Source organism: Naegleria fowleri (assembly GCF_008403515.1).
Source record: "Naegleria fowleri strain ATCC 30894 chromosome Unknown tig60, whole genome shotgun sequence".
Taxonomy (NCBI): domain Eukaryota; phylum Heterolobosea; class Eutetramitea; order Acrasida; family Naegleriidae; genus Naegleria; species Naegleria fowleri.
Window position 1 is genome coordinate 382,538 of NW_025407992.1, and position 17,408 is coordinate 399,945.

The 17,408-nt window shown below is 37.7% G+C and overlaps 6 protein-coding genes across 6 annotated transcripts; 2 read left to right on the top strand and 4 right to left on the bottom strand.

The window, feature by feature from the left end:
• Positions 1–47: 47 nt before the first annotated feature.
• FDP41_008271 (uncharacterized protein) lies at positions 48–3,279 on the bottom strand (the record flags this gene model as incomplete). The annotated part of the gene is made up of 2 exons (XM_044712107.1): positions 48–3,127; positions 3,216–3,279. The coding sequence occupies 2 exons, from the start codon at positions 3,277–3,279 to the stop codon at positions 48–50; spliced, it is 3,144 nt and encodes a 1,047-aa protein (XP_044558280.1).
• A 416-nt stretch (positions 3,280–3,695) lies between these two features.
• On the bottom strand, positions 3,696–5,600 carry FDP41_008272 (uncharacterized protein; the record flags this gene model as incomplete). Its single annotated transcript, XM_044712108.1, has 1 exon — positions 3,696–5,600. One exon carries the CDS (start codon positions 5,598–5,600, stop codon positions 3,696–3,698), a length of 1,905 nt encoding a protein of 634 aa, XP_044558281.1.
• A 1,083-nt stretch (positions 5,601–6,683) lies between these two features.
• On the bottom strand, positions 6,684–9,611 carry FDP41_008273 (uncharacterized protein; the record flags this gene model as incomplete). Its single annotated transcript, XM_044712109.1, has 1 exon — positions 6,684–9,611. The coding sequence occupies one exon, from the start codon at positions 9,609–9,611 to the stop codon at positions 6,684–6,686; it is 2,928 nt and encodes a 975-aa protein (XP_044558282.1).
• Positions 9,612–9,859: 248 nt separating this feature from the next.
• On the top strand, positions 9,860–11,137 carry FDP41_008274 (uncharacterized protein; the record flags this gene model as incomplete). The annotated part of the gene is made up of 1 exon (XM_044712110.1): positions 9,860–11,137. The coding sequence occupies one exon, from the start codon at positions 9,860–9,862 to the stop codon at positions 11,135–11,137; it is 1,278 nt and encodes a 425-aa protein (XP_044558283.1).
• Positions 11,138–11,351: 214 nt separating this feature from the next.
• FDP41_008275 (uncharacterized protein) lies at positions 11,352–14,065 on the top strand (the record flags this gene model as incomplete). The annotated part of the gene is made up of 2 exons (XM_044712111.1): positions 11,352–12,460; positions 12,595–14,065. 2 exons carry the CDS (start codon positions 11,352–11,354, stop codon positions 14,063–14,065), a joined length of 2,580 nt encoding a protein of 859 aa, XP_044558284.1.
• Positions 14,066–14,143: 78 nt separating this feature from the next.
• On the bottom strand, positions 14,144–16,933 carry FDP41_008276 (uncharacterized protein; the record flags this gene model as incomplete). The annotated part of the gene is made up of 1 exon (XM_044712112.1): positions 14,144–16,933. One exon carries the CDS (start codon positions 16,931–16,933, stop codon positions 14,144–14,146), a length of 2,790 nt encoding a protein of 929 aa, XP_044558285.1.
• Positions 16,934–17,408: the final 475 nt, after the last annotated feature.

Consider the following 17,408-nt stretch of genomic DNA (forward strand, 5'->3'; position numbering starts at 1 on the left):
TCAAAATTTGTGCTCTCTCTGAATCACTTTACTCCTTAACAACAAAATCACATGATTGAAATCACAGTCATCATCATGACAAACACAACCCTCATCCATTCCATCTTATTCCAACCTCCCTTTACCGCCCCATTGACTCGAGTCGAATTATTTGTACTCACACTTGGCAACGACGACTTGGAAGGTTTTGGTGATGATGTTGGTTGTGCCTTTCCCACAACACTTAATGCAATCACTTCTGTGTATTGATTCCAAGCTGAATTATAAGGAGTGGCCACAAATTCAACACCAAAATAGGTGCAAAAATTGTCCTTGACAATGGTCATGTTTTGTTTGGTCATTAAGGAATAGGCGCTAATGGCATTGCAATTGACATCACTCGTTTTGAGTTGACCATTGGAAATGATATCCAAATCGAGTAAGATGGTAATTTTTGAATAAAAAGCTGGTTGAGTGATCATGACGGTCACATATACTTCCTGTGAAAGTGAAAGCACTGAAAATCGTTCAAATAACACTTTTGGAGGAGCGACGAGAGTTGGTGAGTTTTGAACTAGATCATTTTCAGTTCCATTTACAAATCCCTTGACACCTGTCATGACTTGCCATCCATTTCGATTCAATTTCTTAATAATTGGAACATATTTCTTAAATAAATCTCGATTGGGTTCATAAGCTGCTGGAATGGACCAAAATGGATTCGAACTAGCATCACCTGAAAATGAGCTCGGATAAAGTCCATAAAAGGTGGTATAATGCATGTATTGTTCCATAATGTCATGTGTCAATAATGTATAATCAATATTCATTAAATATCCGTAAGGTTTCTGATTAAAATTCGATCTTGAAAAACATAATGCTTCATCTGCATAGGGAACAAACTTTCCATTAGAGACCCATTTCATTTCTTGACCTGTATAATCAAATAAATCAACTCCCCATGAAACACCCAATGATGAAGCACCATTAGTCATAAAGTAACGACCAATCGAAGTCAAGTAATCTCGAATGTTTTTAGAAAAGTAATACGTGGCAAAGATTTGGATAATTCCAACACGTTGTGGTTGAGTGGCATCGAAAGATAAAATTGGTTGTGCGACGGCTTTCACATGATCAGGTGTGTAATCGAGTAACCAAGCATTAGCTGGGAAAGAATCTAAATATTCACCACTCAAGTTGAACATGGGGCTTAATGGATTGGTATAGTCACTTATAAATTTTGCGTTCCAATCATTGTCTGCCTTACTGATATAATTACTTGGAAGAGAGGCATCTGGTTTGACATTTGGCAGCGGAGTTAAATCAAACAGAGCGCACTTCACAGGGCACCATGGCTTGTTCTCACTTGTGTATCGATACAAACCAGTGTCTGGATCCTTAATTCCCGAAACGAGAGTATATTGAGCTTGTGCCTGAATAGGAGAATTTGGATTTGCTGCATTTTGTTTCAAGTAATCCAACACTTGAGTGTAATTGGTTGGATCGACTGAAGTGGATTGCAAACTAACCCATGAGGAGAATGGTTCTGACAAGTATCTAAATGCCTTGATTCCATTTTGTTTTGCAAAATTCACAATTCTTTGAGGACTTCCTGCACCAATTTCATGAACACTAATTCCAAAATCAGAAATATTTTGAATGGGAGAAATGTCACTGAAAGCGACCCAGAGACCTTCTGTTTCTGGAGAAATTCTTCGTTGATAGAATTGAGGGAATCTGGAATAGTAACCTAAAGCTGCACTTCTTGCTGGGTAAGGAAGAGGTGTTTTGACATTGCCAATAGTTGTTTCTGTTTTGTCCAGTTTGTATAATACTAAATCGATCCATGCCTTATTTGAAATGGCTGTTGGCAGTTGTGAAATACCTAAATCAATAACTGCGTAGAAAAGTTTGCAAACAGCATTGTAGGTAAATCGAACAATTCTGGGAGAGTCCAATGGAATACCAAATCCCAATCCAACATTGTTGCTTGTCAAGTTGGTCGACATGCCCCAAAATGGAGTAGATGACAAATATTGATTCGTTGACACTCGTTGTGACATTCGATTGAACTCTTTTGGATAAAAATCAACAATTCCTCTCGAAGATCGAATAAAATCTCCCCAAATCCAGTCCAAATTCATATTACTCACAGGAATGGCCACATAGACAGAGAGTGCTCGATTCAACACATTTCTCTTGTTTTCAATATCGACTCGAATGGAAATTGTTTTCGCAATGTCGACATCTGACTTGAATGTCGTATTGATAGAAAGTTCTAATTCAGAAAGATAAGACTCTGTTCTGAATGTATTAAAAGTTGCAGTTACCTTACTTGGAGTAGGCAGGTACATGTTGGATTTTGTGGCACCTAATTGCATGTCCTTGACAAAAACACCTCCATAGATTTGGCTACTGTCAGATGCCACTGTTTGGCTATCAATGGTGACACCAGCCACTATACCTGAGGACTTGTCAAATCTCAAAGAGAGACCATCGGACGTACTCAACGTATGAATGGAACCAAGGGATTGAGGATTGGTCAATTTAGTCATCACAACTCCATCCAAACTTTGAACAAGATCAGCTCCAATATTCAATTCAGAAATTACCAAATTAGAGAAATAAACACTTCCACTATGAGAGTTTCTAAACAACACAAGAACGCTCATACTCTTGATTGGCTTCTCTGGAATGATAAATCCATACTTGTAATTCCAATTCGTCGTACCAACGTCAAATGACAAAATCTGTCCATATAAAGGAGTATCATCTTGATATTTCACATCAATATAAAACGAATAATCAGAATCAACATTTCCAGTAACACCTTCTGCCTTACTCCATGCTGAGAAAAACACCACTTTTCTTGTTGATTGATTCAAAGTCACTGTTTGAACGAGTCCATTATTCACACCCACTAATTTCACAGCATTTCCACTCAAAGCTCCACCAGAAGCGACATTTTGAATATTGGAACCGGAATAAACAATATTCCAATTTTGAAAAGGACTCGAATTTGGAATGTTTTGAGTGAGTGTGAAATTGGGATTTTGAAGCATATTGTTTCCCATGTATTGTGTGTAAATGAGATCGAGAGGTGTGAAAGCGGTGATGGAATGAACTCTTCTCACCTGAAGAAGAGCAACTTGATGATGACAGAAATGATTTCAAATTCCGATTTCGAAAGTAAAATCGTTCACACTTATGAGTTTTATTATCATCATCATGCTTACCTATTGAAAGAGTTGCAAGAACAAGTACAAACACTTGTATGGTATTTATAGGGTATCGAAACATTTTTTTGTGTTGTGGAAATGAGAAGAGTGCGGTCATGATGATGATTGGTGAAGTAGTGAGGAAGCGAACACGCCAAGTGGTCAATGTCCTAAAATGGTAATCAAGAACAATTTGAATGAACACTGTATCCTAATCGTATCAAACGATTTTAGGACAACAGTGGACTGTTGGTAATGACAGTGAAATTTCATAATGTGAGACTTTATGATGGACTTGATTTCCTTTCAAACTTTTGTGTCACAATTTCATTCCTTTGAATCACCTATTGTTCTGACATTATGAAGGAAATGATTCATTGTGGCATAATGTCTCCAAGTTGTGAATGCTTTGACACAAGACCAGTGAGGATGGTTGAAGGTGATGAAATTCAATGGATTGCAAATCCAATTTTGATGAAAAACCATCACTCATGGATCTCATTTCATTGCCTTCTTCTTGTTCTTTAAAATCTCCTTCTTGGATTGTTTTTGATTTTCCAATGAGGCTTTAAATCTCATATGTGTGTCCATCATGACAAAACAAATTTCATGCTCCACAGAATCAAATAAATCTTCTGCTAATTGTTCATTCTGATTGGTCGCAAAGAAATCCAATTGTTGTTTCACATGTTCTGCCAAATTTTTGTTGATATTCACAGATTTGTCTCCATGAACATCCAAATAGTCGGTGTGAATTTCGAAGGCAATTTCAAACTTTTTCTTTTCAATTTCTCGTAAATCTTTTTCAGTGTAACCCTTCTTCTTTTTCTTTTTATGACTGGAATTGGATTCATTAAGAGTTGAACCTGTTTCTGAAGTGACATCTGAAAGACTTGAAGTGTCACTGCTGTCAAACAAGTACACTTGAATGTCAAAACTTTTTTCACAAAGAGCTTTGTAATCATGGATCTTGTCCAATAATGAATAATTATCTAAACTCAGTTCTTTCTTGCAATGTTCCTTAAAGAGATGTTTCAACTTTTGATCACGCATCGTGTCTTGTAACAATAAGGCCTTCACATGTTTCAACTTGTTTGCATTCGAAGTGTCTCGTTTCAATGAAACCCAAAGGGAAGCAATCACAGTGGGAGCCACAACGATAAATGAAACGACAATGGTCACAAGACATGCCGTGGTGATAATGACGTTGAAATTTCTTGTAAAAACTTGAAGTCCATAAACAAAATCAACAAGTGGTTGAAATTCTTCCGAATAGGCTTCCACATTATTTAAATATAAAGGCGAATCCAACCATTGCATGGCCACCGAGTGATTTCCATTCTCTTTCAACACGGAAATCGCTTGACGTTCGATTGCAATGGCTTTAAAAGTTTTCAAATCGTTGAAGGTTCGATTTCCACTCAAGTAAACATTTCTCATCACACTCGACGTTACCATAAAATCCATATTCTCCTGAAACCATTTTGAAAAGTTTTCAAATTTCACAATATAGAGCCAAGTCATGTCATGTGAAATATTTGAAAATACTGCACTTCGACATGAACCAATCATTCCCTCTCGATAATAGGCACTCGAAAGATCCAAATTGTCAAATTTATGAGCAAACATGATTTGACCGACAAATGCAACTGAAATCATCAATGCTAATAAAAGGAACGCAAAGAGATTTAAGGTTAAAGAAGTCAGACTCAACATTTTCATTCCACTCAATTGTAAAACTCCAAAACATGTCTTGATATGAATGAAACCATCACCATTCTCCAGAGTGCTTTTTGTGAGAGAGTTGTTCGATTTTGTGGAATGTTGAGCCACAGATCCATGACAAGTATGAACAGCTGACATTTTGTAATGGATTTCATTTCGAACGGTACTTTCAATATCTTGGGAGATTCCACCGAAAAATTCTGGACGGTGTGTGCAAATGGTTGTTGTTGAAATATTTCCTTCCTTCTTTGAGTTTTCATCGTTGTTGGCAGTGGTGGTAGTGGTGGTTTGGCTCAAAGTTGGGAACTTGTCACTCGATGGAATGGGAGTGAGAGATTTATAATGACAACTGACAGAAGAAGCATTCATGGTCAAATATAATGAATTGGCATCCATTTCGCCACCAATGGTGAGACGTGTCGTACTGTTCGTTGTTGTGTTGGAGAAGGGACTCGTGGATGGTGCTTGCAATGAAGGCGACAAGGTCCCTTCAGGAGAATTTGGAGGTGAAAATGAAAGAACGAAAGATTGTTCTGCATCTTGTGGTTGTTTTGCATCTTGTTGTGGTTCTGCATCTTGTGGTTGTGTTGGAGAAGGGTGGGGTTGTTGTTGTTGTTGATTAGAAGATGATGGATTGTTTTGGGTGCTCTCTTTAGTGGTAGAAGGTGTTGGAAGCATTTGTCACGTTGGTAGACAACTTTTTTTGAGCTGAATGTCAAACGTTTGGAGTACAAAATCATGATTCAGACCACAATGAATGACCCTTTTGAATTTTCAAAGAAATACAACTTCCTCAAATGTCACAAAGACATTGTGTAAAACCTAATGAGGTCTGTTCTGATATAGCTTTATCCATTTTGAAACGTGACAGGAGGCATGGAGTTGACATTCCATCTTGTCATGACCGAAAAATCACAATGATCCTAACATGGTCTTATTGGAAAAAGTGCCATTTTCGATGAGCGCTCATCATCTCTGACAACACTAATCAGTATTCGTCAAAAAACATTTATCCACTTTTTTCCACCTCTCTTGAAATGACAACTGTTGGACTTCCTCATCATGATGATCATTGAACAACATTGTGGTCAAAAGCTTTCAAGAGAGAGGATGATGATCATTAAGACTTTGAATTTTTCGAGTGAGGAGCGAATGATCCTATTCAACAACAATATCTTTAAGGAACATTGAAATCCCATTGGATGATGATCAGGATGTTGTTTCATCCCACACACGAATACAAAACACCAAGTCCTACAATAATCAAGACAAACAGGAATTGGAGCTGTTGCTGAAATGAATGGTTAGAACAACAACTGATCGCTATCAATTCCAAGGGATCATACAGGACTGTCTCCCATTCATTCAGAATTTTAATTCAGATTTTGAACTGTTTGAAACAAATTCCATTGCAGGACATGCCCATTTATTTGTTTTATTGTAATTTGACACAACAGAAAAGATTGGAATATGCTGTTCTTTGCTTTACGTCAAAAAGTGCTTCTGAAAAAGAAGAATTCTTGTCATGTGAAAAACTTTCCGAAATTTATCATTTCACCTTCTCCAATTGTCATGTATTATCCAAAGTACAGGAATATTTTGAGAGACATTGGAGAATTCATATTTCCTTAACTGAAACATTGGATTACACATTATCTATAGTATGGAATTTAGATGTTCTAAGTTGTCAATTCATATAATACCGAACAACACGTTTTCAATTCATATTTCTATCCATCACATTTAGAATGATTATAATCATCAATAAACGACCATTCGTCTCTGGAATTTCTTATCGCACGAGGGTTGAATATACAATTTTTTGAATCCATCTTCACCTTGTAAAAAGTTATTCGAGTCCAACATGTTGTTGCCATGACTTTCGGAAGGATTTGATTCCACAGAGTTCTCATCCCTAATGTCTTGAAAGAACATGTCTCCGTTAGTCATTCTTCTTCTTGAAATTGTTGTGGAATTTTCACTTGATAGAAATTGAGAAAGTTGAAACTGATCCTTAATGACAGTCCCGTCACTTGTGTACAAGGATTTGAGCTCAAAAAGAGAGCCTTCCATGAGACTTGCCAATTTTGTGTTGGAAAATTCAACTTCAATTCGTTGTCGCAATTGTTCCAATGGAATACTTCTTTCCACAGAGAAAACTCGAGATTCATCGGTGAGAGGTGACAGAACCTTAATAATAATGTGTTCATCATTCACCAATGGTTGATACAAGTCATGATAGAGTAAACTTTGTTTCCTTCTAAATTTCGATTGGTTTTGAAGAAATTCCTTGAGATTGGAAATGAATCGTTGTTGATGATCATGATTTTTCATTTTCAGATTTTTGAAGAGTTGAGAAGTTTCTTTGGACGGCTTTGAAATTTGATTTGGTTCCATCAAACACATTAAATCAAGGCCAGTAATACTCTTTTTTTGAACACGGTCACAATAAATTTCCACAGCTCCATCTCCTCCAAAATAACAATTATTCACCAAAAATTTGGACACTTGATCACTGGACCATTTGGGTATTGGAATTGGTGACATCCATTCTTTAAGGTCACAATGATCCATGGCCATGAGAATGGAATTGTAATTTTGTTGTAAGGCATTCACAAAGGATTCATCTTGAATGGTGGTTGCGGAAACACTTTCATTGAAAGAGGATTTGTGAGAACCATGAAATACTGTGTGGGAGTCTTCAATCGAAGAGGACGATGTGTCATTGTCATTGTTAGGTGTTCCTTTCCTCCTCAATAAGACATCCACCAATGATTTTCGTTTTTTCTTTTTTGATAGAACATAATCATTCATATCCATGGCTGGAATAACACCAACATTTTGAACGAATAATTTGTACATGTAGTGTGAAGTCAATTGTTGAATTTGTTTTCTGATAAATATTTCAAATTCTGGCGTCGATTTAAACTCGTCAAACGATTCCACTTGTAGCTGTTGTGAAATATTAGTCATCAAATCTCTGAATGGATACCATTTGAATTGTGCAAACATTTCTTGTTTCAAAATTGAATCAATGTCTTCATTCGAATGAACATGATCATTTAAGGTATCTATCAAACATTCGTCTGCAATGACTATTTTCTTCAATTTTTCCAAATCCTTTTCACTTAATCGGTGATCCTTTTCGTACAGCATGTAATTACAAAATCGCATGACATTTTCCAATAATCCATCTTGATTTGAAAAGCTACAACGAGTGTTGTTAAATATTTTCATGACCATATTGTAGTCCTTTCGAGCATGCTCCAACACTGTATGTGTCGTATTGAGAGAAATAAATTTAACACTTGAAAGATCATAGTTTTGAATGGAAGAGGAAGAAAATGAAGTATTCGTACTGTTACTCTCATTGTCATTCACATATCTACTATAAATTAATTCCACACTTTGAAGCATTGCATTGACACTATCCCAAAATCGTTGCGACGGAGCTACAACTTCTTCCAGAGATGACGAAAAGGAATTGTTTGGTGCAGCAGCAGCCGAGGCGTTGCTACTTCGTCGATAGGAAGTTGGACTATCGACGAGCATGACATTATTTTCATAATTGAGAAATTCTTCGTTACTGCTTTTAGAGGAAAATGCAGATTTTGATTTGTTGGACGAGTTATGACGACTGTGATGCTGTTGTTGGCCATGGTGATGATGATGCTGTTGAGACTCTATGGGATTCGTATGATTTGACAGCATTGTGTGAAGCGAAAACAAATGAGAATGAGGTGGAGAGTTGGGAGGGCTCATCAGAGAGTTAGTGGATGCCATTTGATCTGGACTTTTTGGACTTTTAGGACTTTTTCCCAACGAAAAGAAGGAAACGATGAAACTATTCGATTGATCCGAATGACGTGCATGGTGTTGTGACTGATTGGGTGAGTGCATGTTGTCTTTTGTGACTGATATTTGTGAAGGAAGTGAGTGTGACGTATTAGTCGCCATGGCACATTCCATTGCTGTTGAATCATGCAAGAATTCCAATAGAGTTTCCTCCGAAGATGTATTTGTATTGTTCGTTTTTGATTCGTCATGAAAGGAAGAAGAACTCTTTGAGTTGCCACTTGGGTGACTCCATTCCGAATGACTCATTGTCACCTCTGTTGCATTCCACTGAAAGGAAGAATTCTTCATAAAAGAGCTCCCCAAAATGTTAAATAAATTCCTCACCACATGTCTCACTTGATCCCTCATGAGAAACACATCGTTGACAAGCAAAATATTCTCATCATTTTGTCGACTCTGTAAATATTGCATGAAGGCATGTCGAGCTTGAGGATCATGAATAAAGGAATGAAACGACGTGTAAAATTGAAAATCATTTCCACTACTACTACTACCCATGAACGGGAAAGAATGAAAACTTGAGGAGATTTTTGAGACAAGTGGTGGTGGTGATGATGATGATTGAACAAAGGATGGATGAGTGGCTAAAGTTGTTGAGGTAGAGGCAATGGGTGTGCTAACCTTGTTGTGGTTCGACGATTCTTTCATACTACTTGTTGTGATGGTTGATATCGTTGAAGGATATTGGAAGGATGAATGAGGAGAGGTGGTGATCATCATGGGTGGTTCATGAGAGGAATTTGCCACGAGTTCATTGGGAGATGAAGGCAAGGTTGTAGACACTATGGAGGAGGTGGTCGATGTATATTGTTGTTGTGGTTGTTGTGACATTTTTTGCTGGTAGAATATAAACATCTTTTGTATCTCTGACATCTTTAAATGGAAGTGGACATGAAATGTTGAAAATAGCAATTTTGAAGATGTGAAATGTCACTTTAGAAATTAGTAACTTTTGAGTGTTTTTGATTGCATTGTTCATTCCTGCCCAACTTCCATTTAAAGATGGGAAATATATTAACTGAATATTATTGAACCTCACAAATAATAATTAATATTTCAAAAAATATATTCACAAAAAAATGTCCGCAGAAGGAGAAGATTTGTTTGATGATTTTTTAAATTCGAGGTTGGAGGACGATGGAGAACACGCAACCATTATTAAACTCAACGATGATTCATTACATACTGAATTGAATGATGAAGAATTTGAAAAGTTGTTGAACGAATCAGAGACTGAACCACATCATCAAAAGGCATTATCGGAATCTACTCCTCAGAAGGCTTCTGGCATCAATGGTAGCACTTTAACGGAATCGGTAGAATCATCATCATCTATAAGTGCTTCCACACAACAGCAGCAAATCTCCACTGATCAAAATAATACCCAAGAAGATGATGATGATGGTGTGGTGATTGAATTTCAATGGACCGATGAAGATCAAATCAAGGACGAAACAGATCAAGCCAAACAAAATGAATTAATTTCTAAAATTTCTAAATTTGTCAAGAGAAAGAGAAGTACAACATCGGAGGTTGAAATTCCAACGACCGAGTCATCATCAACAACAACAACCACAACGACCACAACAAAAACATCAGATAGTAATGGAGATGGAGGTCATCAACAAGAAATTGTAGAAACACGAATTAGTTTAATGATCTCTGATATTTTGAATAGATTTGGAAAGGTCATGGATATTGATAGTAGAGGGGAAGCCATCGAAACGAGAATGTCGGATTTACGCAAAGAGGATCCCGATTCACTTTATTCTTTTGCCAAGTTAAAAGAATCGCTTCAGAGAAAACTTGTTGTTCTCGAATGTACCATAGGCAATCTGTGCACATTAATTGAAAAGAATGTGCAACGTAAAGGACAATTGAGAGAAGCTAAAAAAATACTCAAAGACCAATTGATCAAGGCCACTGAGGTGTGCTCAGAAAAGTCAAATCAACTCGAAGAGGCAAAAGAAAAGTACAAGAGGATGGAAGCTGTTTATCAAAAAGACCGAAACCAACTCTTACAAATTATTGAAACACTTAAATTGCAAATTAAGGATCCAGAAAATGAGGTTGTGAAAAATTTGAAAATTCCAGAGGCACCAACTGTGACATCTCTGAATCAAGAGGATGACTCTACCTTGTCCACTCTGACAAAATCTCTCCTTACTTCACTTCCTGATTCTTGGAAGAATGTCACTTCAACACCCACCAAACCGCAACCATCAACCTTGCAAACTTCACCTCGAAACAAATCAAATCGTACATCCTCTTCTTCTTCTTCTTCTGCCACCACCTCAGATTCTACCACCGATCCATTGGCTGCTGCTTCCTCTTGGTTTTCCTCTTGGATGAAATAACAAGTGGTCGGGTCAGTCGTTCCATCCACCCCACCTACACAACTCAATTGCAACAATTTATTCCAACAATTTATACTTACCATAACTTATTATAAACCAAGTCAATCATTCACCAATTCCATTGTAGTCTTGCATGATATTTAAAAAAGGCATCGCTCAGCCCGCCAAATCCAATCCTAAACATTAAAAAAAAACAAATACTTGAATTTCACACATGAGCAAGAATGGATGGTCTACTTTCGGTACTTCTTCTTCAGCATCCTCCTTTTCTTCTTCTTCTTCTTCTGTAATGACCACTCTACCATCTTCCTCTCTTCCTCGACTCACACAGGTCATTTCCATTCATAATGTCAAGGAATTTGTCAAGAATTATCTGATCCAAGATGATACAATCAACAATCATCATCATCATCATTCAGAAGGAAATACAGACATGAGTATTCTCTTTCGGCATGTGTATTGCTTGTTTCGAGAGACTTTGTATTATTCTCAACCTCAGAATCAGCAGCAAACGCAAACTCAATCTTCTTCAGGTGTAAATATTTCATCATCATCATCAACATTGCAAGCCTCTTCATCATCGGGAGGAATGATGAATCAAAACAACAACAACAACAACAACAATAGTAGCAGCTTATCTTCATTCCCTAAGGGTTTTTTGATGATGTATGAAGATGGTTCTCAAGTCATTTGCTTGTTTTTCGAGTTGGACACAAAAAGGCTTGCTTCTGAGGCTCAAGTTTTGATAAGTACTCCTTCCGATTCCAATATGATGATGATGAATGGTTCTCCTTTGAATGATTTTGTCTATGTGATGGTACGAATCACATCATTCAAAGCAAGTAGTCATTCACGACGTAGAGTCGTCGTAGGAACGGTTCCATCCTCTTCAACAACTACAGCACCGTTGAACACAACTTGCAGTATTCCTCCTTCCCAACAACAACCATTAAACCATACATCATCATCCTCTCAAAAACCTTCTTCCTTTGTGGCTTTTGAAGATCATCCGATTGGGGCAGCTCACAACCAAACAACGGATCACAACACTTCTTCTCTGCTGCAGCAACTTCAAACAGATCCTTCGGAAGTACTCTTTCGACATCAAGCTTTTAATTGCTCAGAAGTTAATTTGAAAACCTTTTGTGAGGAATATGTCAAAGTGACTAATCATAAGGCAGCCGTAGCAAATATAATAGCCACCTTTGGAAGTATTGAAAAATCCATTCGTTCATCAGAACATTTACAGGTGGAGGTTTTCAAGAATTGTACTTGTCGATCCTTTTCTGGTGACCATTTCACAGTGGCAAAGGATATCTTGGGGTGAGTAGTTTGGGTGTTTTTATTGGGTGTGTTCTCTTAAGTACTGAGATTTTCATCACGAAATGTACCATGATTTTGCATGATCATGCTTGTTTGCGATATATTCAATGGCAAATGATTGTTTTTCTCTTCAGACTTTGCAAAATTGCATTATTTGATAAAACAGCAAGAAAAGGCCTTCAAAAGGAGCAATTAGATTATTATGCAGCATTGAAACAGGACAAACCATTCTATACCTTACTGAAACGAATGGAAAAATTAACACAAGAAATTATAATGCCCATGTTCTCGCTGCTCAATTATTGTCATAGATCGGCGAATGTGTCACTCTCTCACATGCTGTTCAAATTTCACATTCGATTTCGTGTGCTCTCAGTAGAGCCCATCACTCTCAAACAACCACAACAGGGACTTCAACGCATACGAAGTAACAGTAGTAGTATTAGCACAGGCACTTCATCTTATGCGTTGAACATGGCCAACCAAAGAAATAGCTTTAGCATTAGCAGTACTTCTACTGCAGGATTTACCTCTCATCAGAGCTACAATGAAAGCTATTCGTTGAATAAGGCCCTCAATGAGGAATTTATTGAGGTTGCCAGCAATCGGGAGAATGAAACTACCACAAATGTTCAACCATCACTCATTCCTCTCACGAGCATGACTACAACAAGTACCGTTTATGAGCCAGACATCAAGACAGAACAACGAATGATCTGCCTCCCGCGAGGTCCATTCGTTTACAAACCACTTCCATTGGAACCTCATACACGCAAATCGGCCATTGAAAAGGACATTTTTTGCATGGGCATTCTGTTCTTGACCTATGTGACAGGTTACAAAGAGGTTGGAGAAATACCAATATCCAAAGTTGAAGAAATGTTAAAACAATTACGAGTGTGTGTAGATTATCTACGACAAGCTCAAGTACAGTTTGAAGAATTGATTAACACGAAAAAGTGTGGAGATGCAACAAAAATTTACTTGTTGTGTGAAAGATATTCACACATTACTGCACTTCTTTATTCACTTTCCACTTTGGAAAAATTGATATCAGAAATGGTGGAATGCAAAACTTGCGCCTTTAAGGACATGCTATATTTGACCGACTCCACCAAAATTGAAGATCTCATCGACACTCTACGAGATAAAACCTTTAAAGAAAAGACGAATAGTTGCAACATTCCTCGATCGCCTGCATTGGGTAACCTGATCAGGCAAGAGCAGGAGAAGAAGAAATTGCTCAGCGAGAGAAGTAGAACAATTCTTTCCAATATTCCCAATTCTCTGTTTCCTGCTTCATCGCCCGATTCGCCCACTCTGTTGAGTACTTCCAATCTGGTCAGCAACAGCACTAACAACACGAATAGCCAGGTGACAAATAATAAGAGGAAACGAGATGCCATGATGATTTCCACAACGCCCACTCATTCAACTGCTCTCAATCAACAAGAGCAAAAGCAACAGGGTGTGCGAGGAAGTAACGCTGTTTCGAGCAGTCACAACTTGTTGCACAAATTTTCCAAGGTCATAAAAACGAACACTATCAAAATTGAGGGCAAGGAAAATGAGCGTGCTGGGAAAACAAGTATTGAAATGCAATAAACATGGCATAGTGCACATTCTCGTTCAACACATTCTCCTTAGAATATAACAATTTTAATTTATTTTGATAGTAGTGACTTATTGAACGGAAGCAGTAACTGGAGTTGAGCTTGCTTGCTGTTGTTGCTTGTCCTTGTGGTGTTTTGTATTCTTTTCTCTCTTTTGATTTGGACCTTTGTTGCCGCCAGAGGTGTTTCTTGGACCTTTCTGGTTGCCTTGACCTTGCTTGTTGGTGGTCTTTTGCTTTGATCTCTTCTGTTGTTTGTGGTCAGTCATGACGACATAGGCTGTATTGCTTTGCTTGGCATCGTAGAGCTTGTCATTATATTCAACAAGGGCGGAAATTTTGTCTGTTAATTGGAGGGCAAGATATTGGAGTGGAGTTGGTTCGGAGTGATAAATAACAATGGTATCATTGGTTTGGTCCAATCCAGCATAAAACTCTTCAGCAATAATCATCTTGTTCACAATCGAGTAAACGGTGGGCTTTGGAAGATCGAACATGGTTGACAATGATTGTACAGAAATAGTTTCGTAATGTCTACTATACTTGAAAATATAGGCCTTCAAAGCAGCAACCTTCACCTTCTTCTTCAACATTTCCTTGACTGATTCATTGTCAGGAATCAAGCTCCAAATATCCTCAAGACAAAGTAAAATATTGAAAGCTTCTTCCCATTCTCCTGAAGAAAGAGCATTGTAGGCAGCATAGATGTGCTCCTTTGTATTTTCTGGAGGCCCGACGTAATGTTGACGACTGAAAGTTTCTAATACACGTCTGAATGCCTTATTGATAACTTTTGGTTTAACGTTGGAGAAGGATTGCATGGCCATGTTTGGGACTTCCAAAAGTAAGGCGCACATCAAATGGACACCTTCAATCAAATCAATACTAATATGTTGATGATAAGGAATTAATCTACTTCTTTCAATCTTTTCAAGTTGTTCCTTCTTTTGGAGAGTTGCAGGTTGTTGATATCTGCTGCTTGTCAAACCTTGGGCGAGTAATTCTTTTTGTTTCTGCGAACCATAGAGTTCAAGTAATGCAGCATGTGACTCTTGAATTAAACCATTCTTGAAAGCACAAATACCTATTTGAGCAATCGCTCTGTTGAAAAGTATTTGAGTTGGGATTTCATAGTGGTGAATATTATCTTGCAGTTTGCTAGTGACAAGAAGATTTCTAGCTTCAAAGAATTTACCATAGACAGCTCTGTGATAAATTTGCATCAACAGTGTTCGTATCTTGGCATGATCAGTACCATGTTCGTAAATTATAATTGCCAAATTAGAGAGAACTTTAGGAAGATTTGCTTCAATGACATCCGGCGAATCAACTTTGAATGGATCAACGGTTGGTGTGACCGACTCTGACAACATTTGTTTCTCCTCTTCGACCCAGTTAGCATGAGCTTCCTCTAGAGCCTTCAAAGCATTTGCTCTCTGAGCAGCGAGAAGCTTCTCATGATCATCCTGCTTTCTATAGTATAAATGTTCGAATAATTTAAATGCAGCACGGGCGAGATTTCTCTTGTTATTTCTCTTCAAGTAGAATGAGTAAACTCTTTCAGCGGCTTCAATAAGAAGATATTCATCTCGCAATCTCTTCACATAATCCTGTGTGTGTGGATCAGTGTATTGCAAGCTAGTAATAAATTCATCATATAATCTTTCCAAAATTGACGCAATATTACCCTTGATGTGTACTTGGTTGGCCTCAGATGAGGTAGCATTATTGGAAGGAGCGGATTCTCCCAACAATGTGTCAATCGATTCAACAACTTGCAATTCTGGATGATCCTCGATGAGCTTGATCAATCGGATCAACCCAAGACAAGCATTCTTCCAAGCATCAAATGAAAGATAATTGCTGTTGCCTTTTGGCAAATCAAAGTGGGTAAGAACAATTAAAAGTAGCAATTGAATTCGAGTCTTGACTTCAGGAGTGTGAGCCAACAAAATCTTCAACTGAAGAAGGGATTCCTTAGGATTGGTACCCTTGTATCCCTTTCCTCGTCCGATTTCCGCAATTTTTTCTTCGATGGTGCCCGATGTCAAATCGGCCATCAACTTTTGAACATCTGTGAGAGGAACTGTTGGTTTTTTCTGTGGCTTTTTGTCAACTGGAACTTCCTCAGCTTCATCTTCAGTATCTTGGAAAGCTTCAGGTTCTGCTTTGCAGGCAGTCATCAAATCTTCATAATTCTTGATGGTCTTTTTGACTTCTCTATGGAATGTTGTGATGAGTTTGGAATCAGCTGTTTTGATGTCATCCTTCTTGGATTTTGCCTCTTCCAACTTGTCGTCCAAATACACCAAGAAACGAATATAAAGATTTGGAACCTTCTTCTTTCCCTTGTATTCATCGAGTTTTTGCAACTTTTCAATCACCTTACCGACTTCTGAAAAATCGTCGGAGACTGCTTTCCAGTTGTTGTCCATAATACTATCTTGAATCTTTTCGGTAACTTCACGCAATTCGTCCAAATATTTCAGTCTGTGTGATTTGACTTCTGCTCTTACAGACGAGGCAACGCTACCTTCATCTGATGACAGCCATTCATCATCAGAATAATCACTTTCTTCTTCTTCATCCGAACCATCTAAAAACCACTTTTTCCTCTTATCCTCTTGTTCTGCTTGCGCAGTTTGTGCTTCATTTTCCTTTTCCTTTTGTTCGGCTTCCTCTTCTTCGTCCTCTTCCTCGTCTTCATCTTCTTCTTCAGATTCTACCAATTTTGATTTACCAAAGAATCCTCCCTTCTTCTTTGTTTGCACTTCCTCTTCTTCAGATACTTCCTCTTCAGAGCGTTCCTCCTCTTCTTCGTCGCTATCGACGAACTTTGCAGCTTTAAAATAGGAGCTCATGATGATGTTGTTGTTGTGTTATTTTTTCAAAACAAATTCAAAAAATTTTTACAAAATATGATGATGGCTTTAAGCTCTAAGAAGCTTCAATCAAGTTGAGCTTTTTCACCAATGCATCAAAACCTCATCATCATCATCAATATTGGGACTTACCTTCGGAATGTTTACCTGAACTGCCTTGTTGTAAGATTGTGGTTGAAGCACTCTTCAGGTGTACAGTTTATTTCGGGAGGCGCATCTCAGATTTGTTGTTGTTGTACTTTCGGGTTTTCATTGATTTTCTGCCTCCCCATAAGAAAATATATGACGGCATTGTGATGATGAGAGCACTGGCGCCAATATATCTATTTTCAACTACAAAAAAATTGTTCATTGGTTGTATTTATTATTTCAACGTTCGTTGTTTGAAAGTGAAAGGTTGGTTTGTTATTGTATCGGAAGTACATTCATACATAACTGAATACTACCCTTTTTT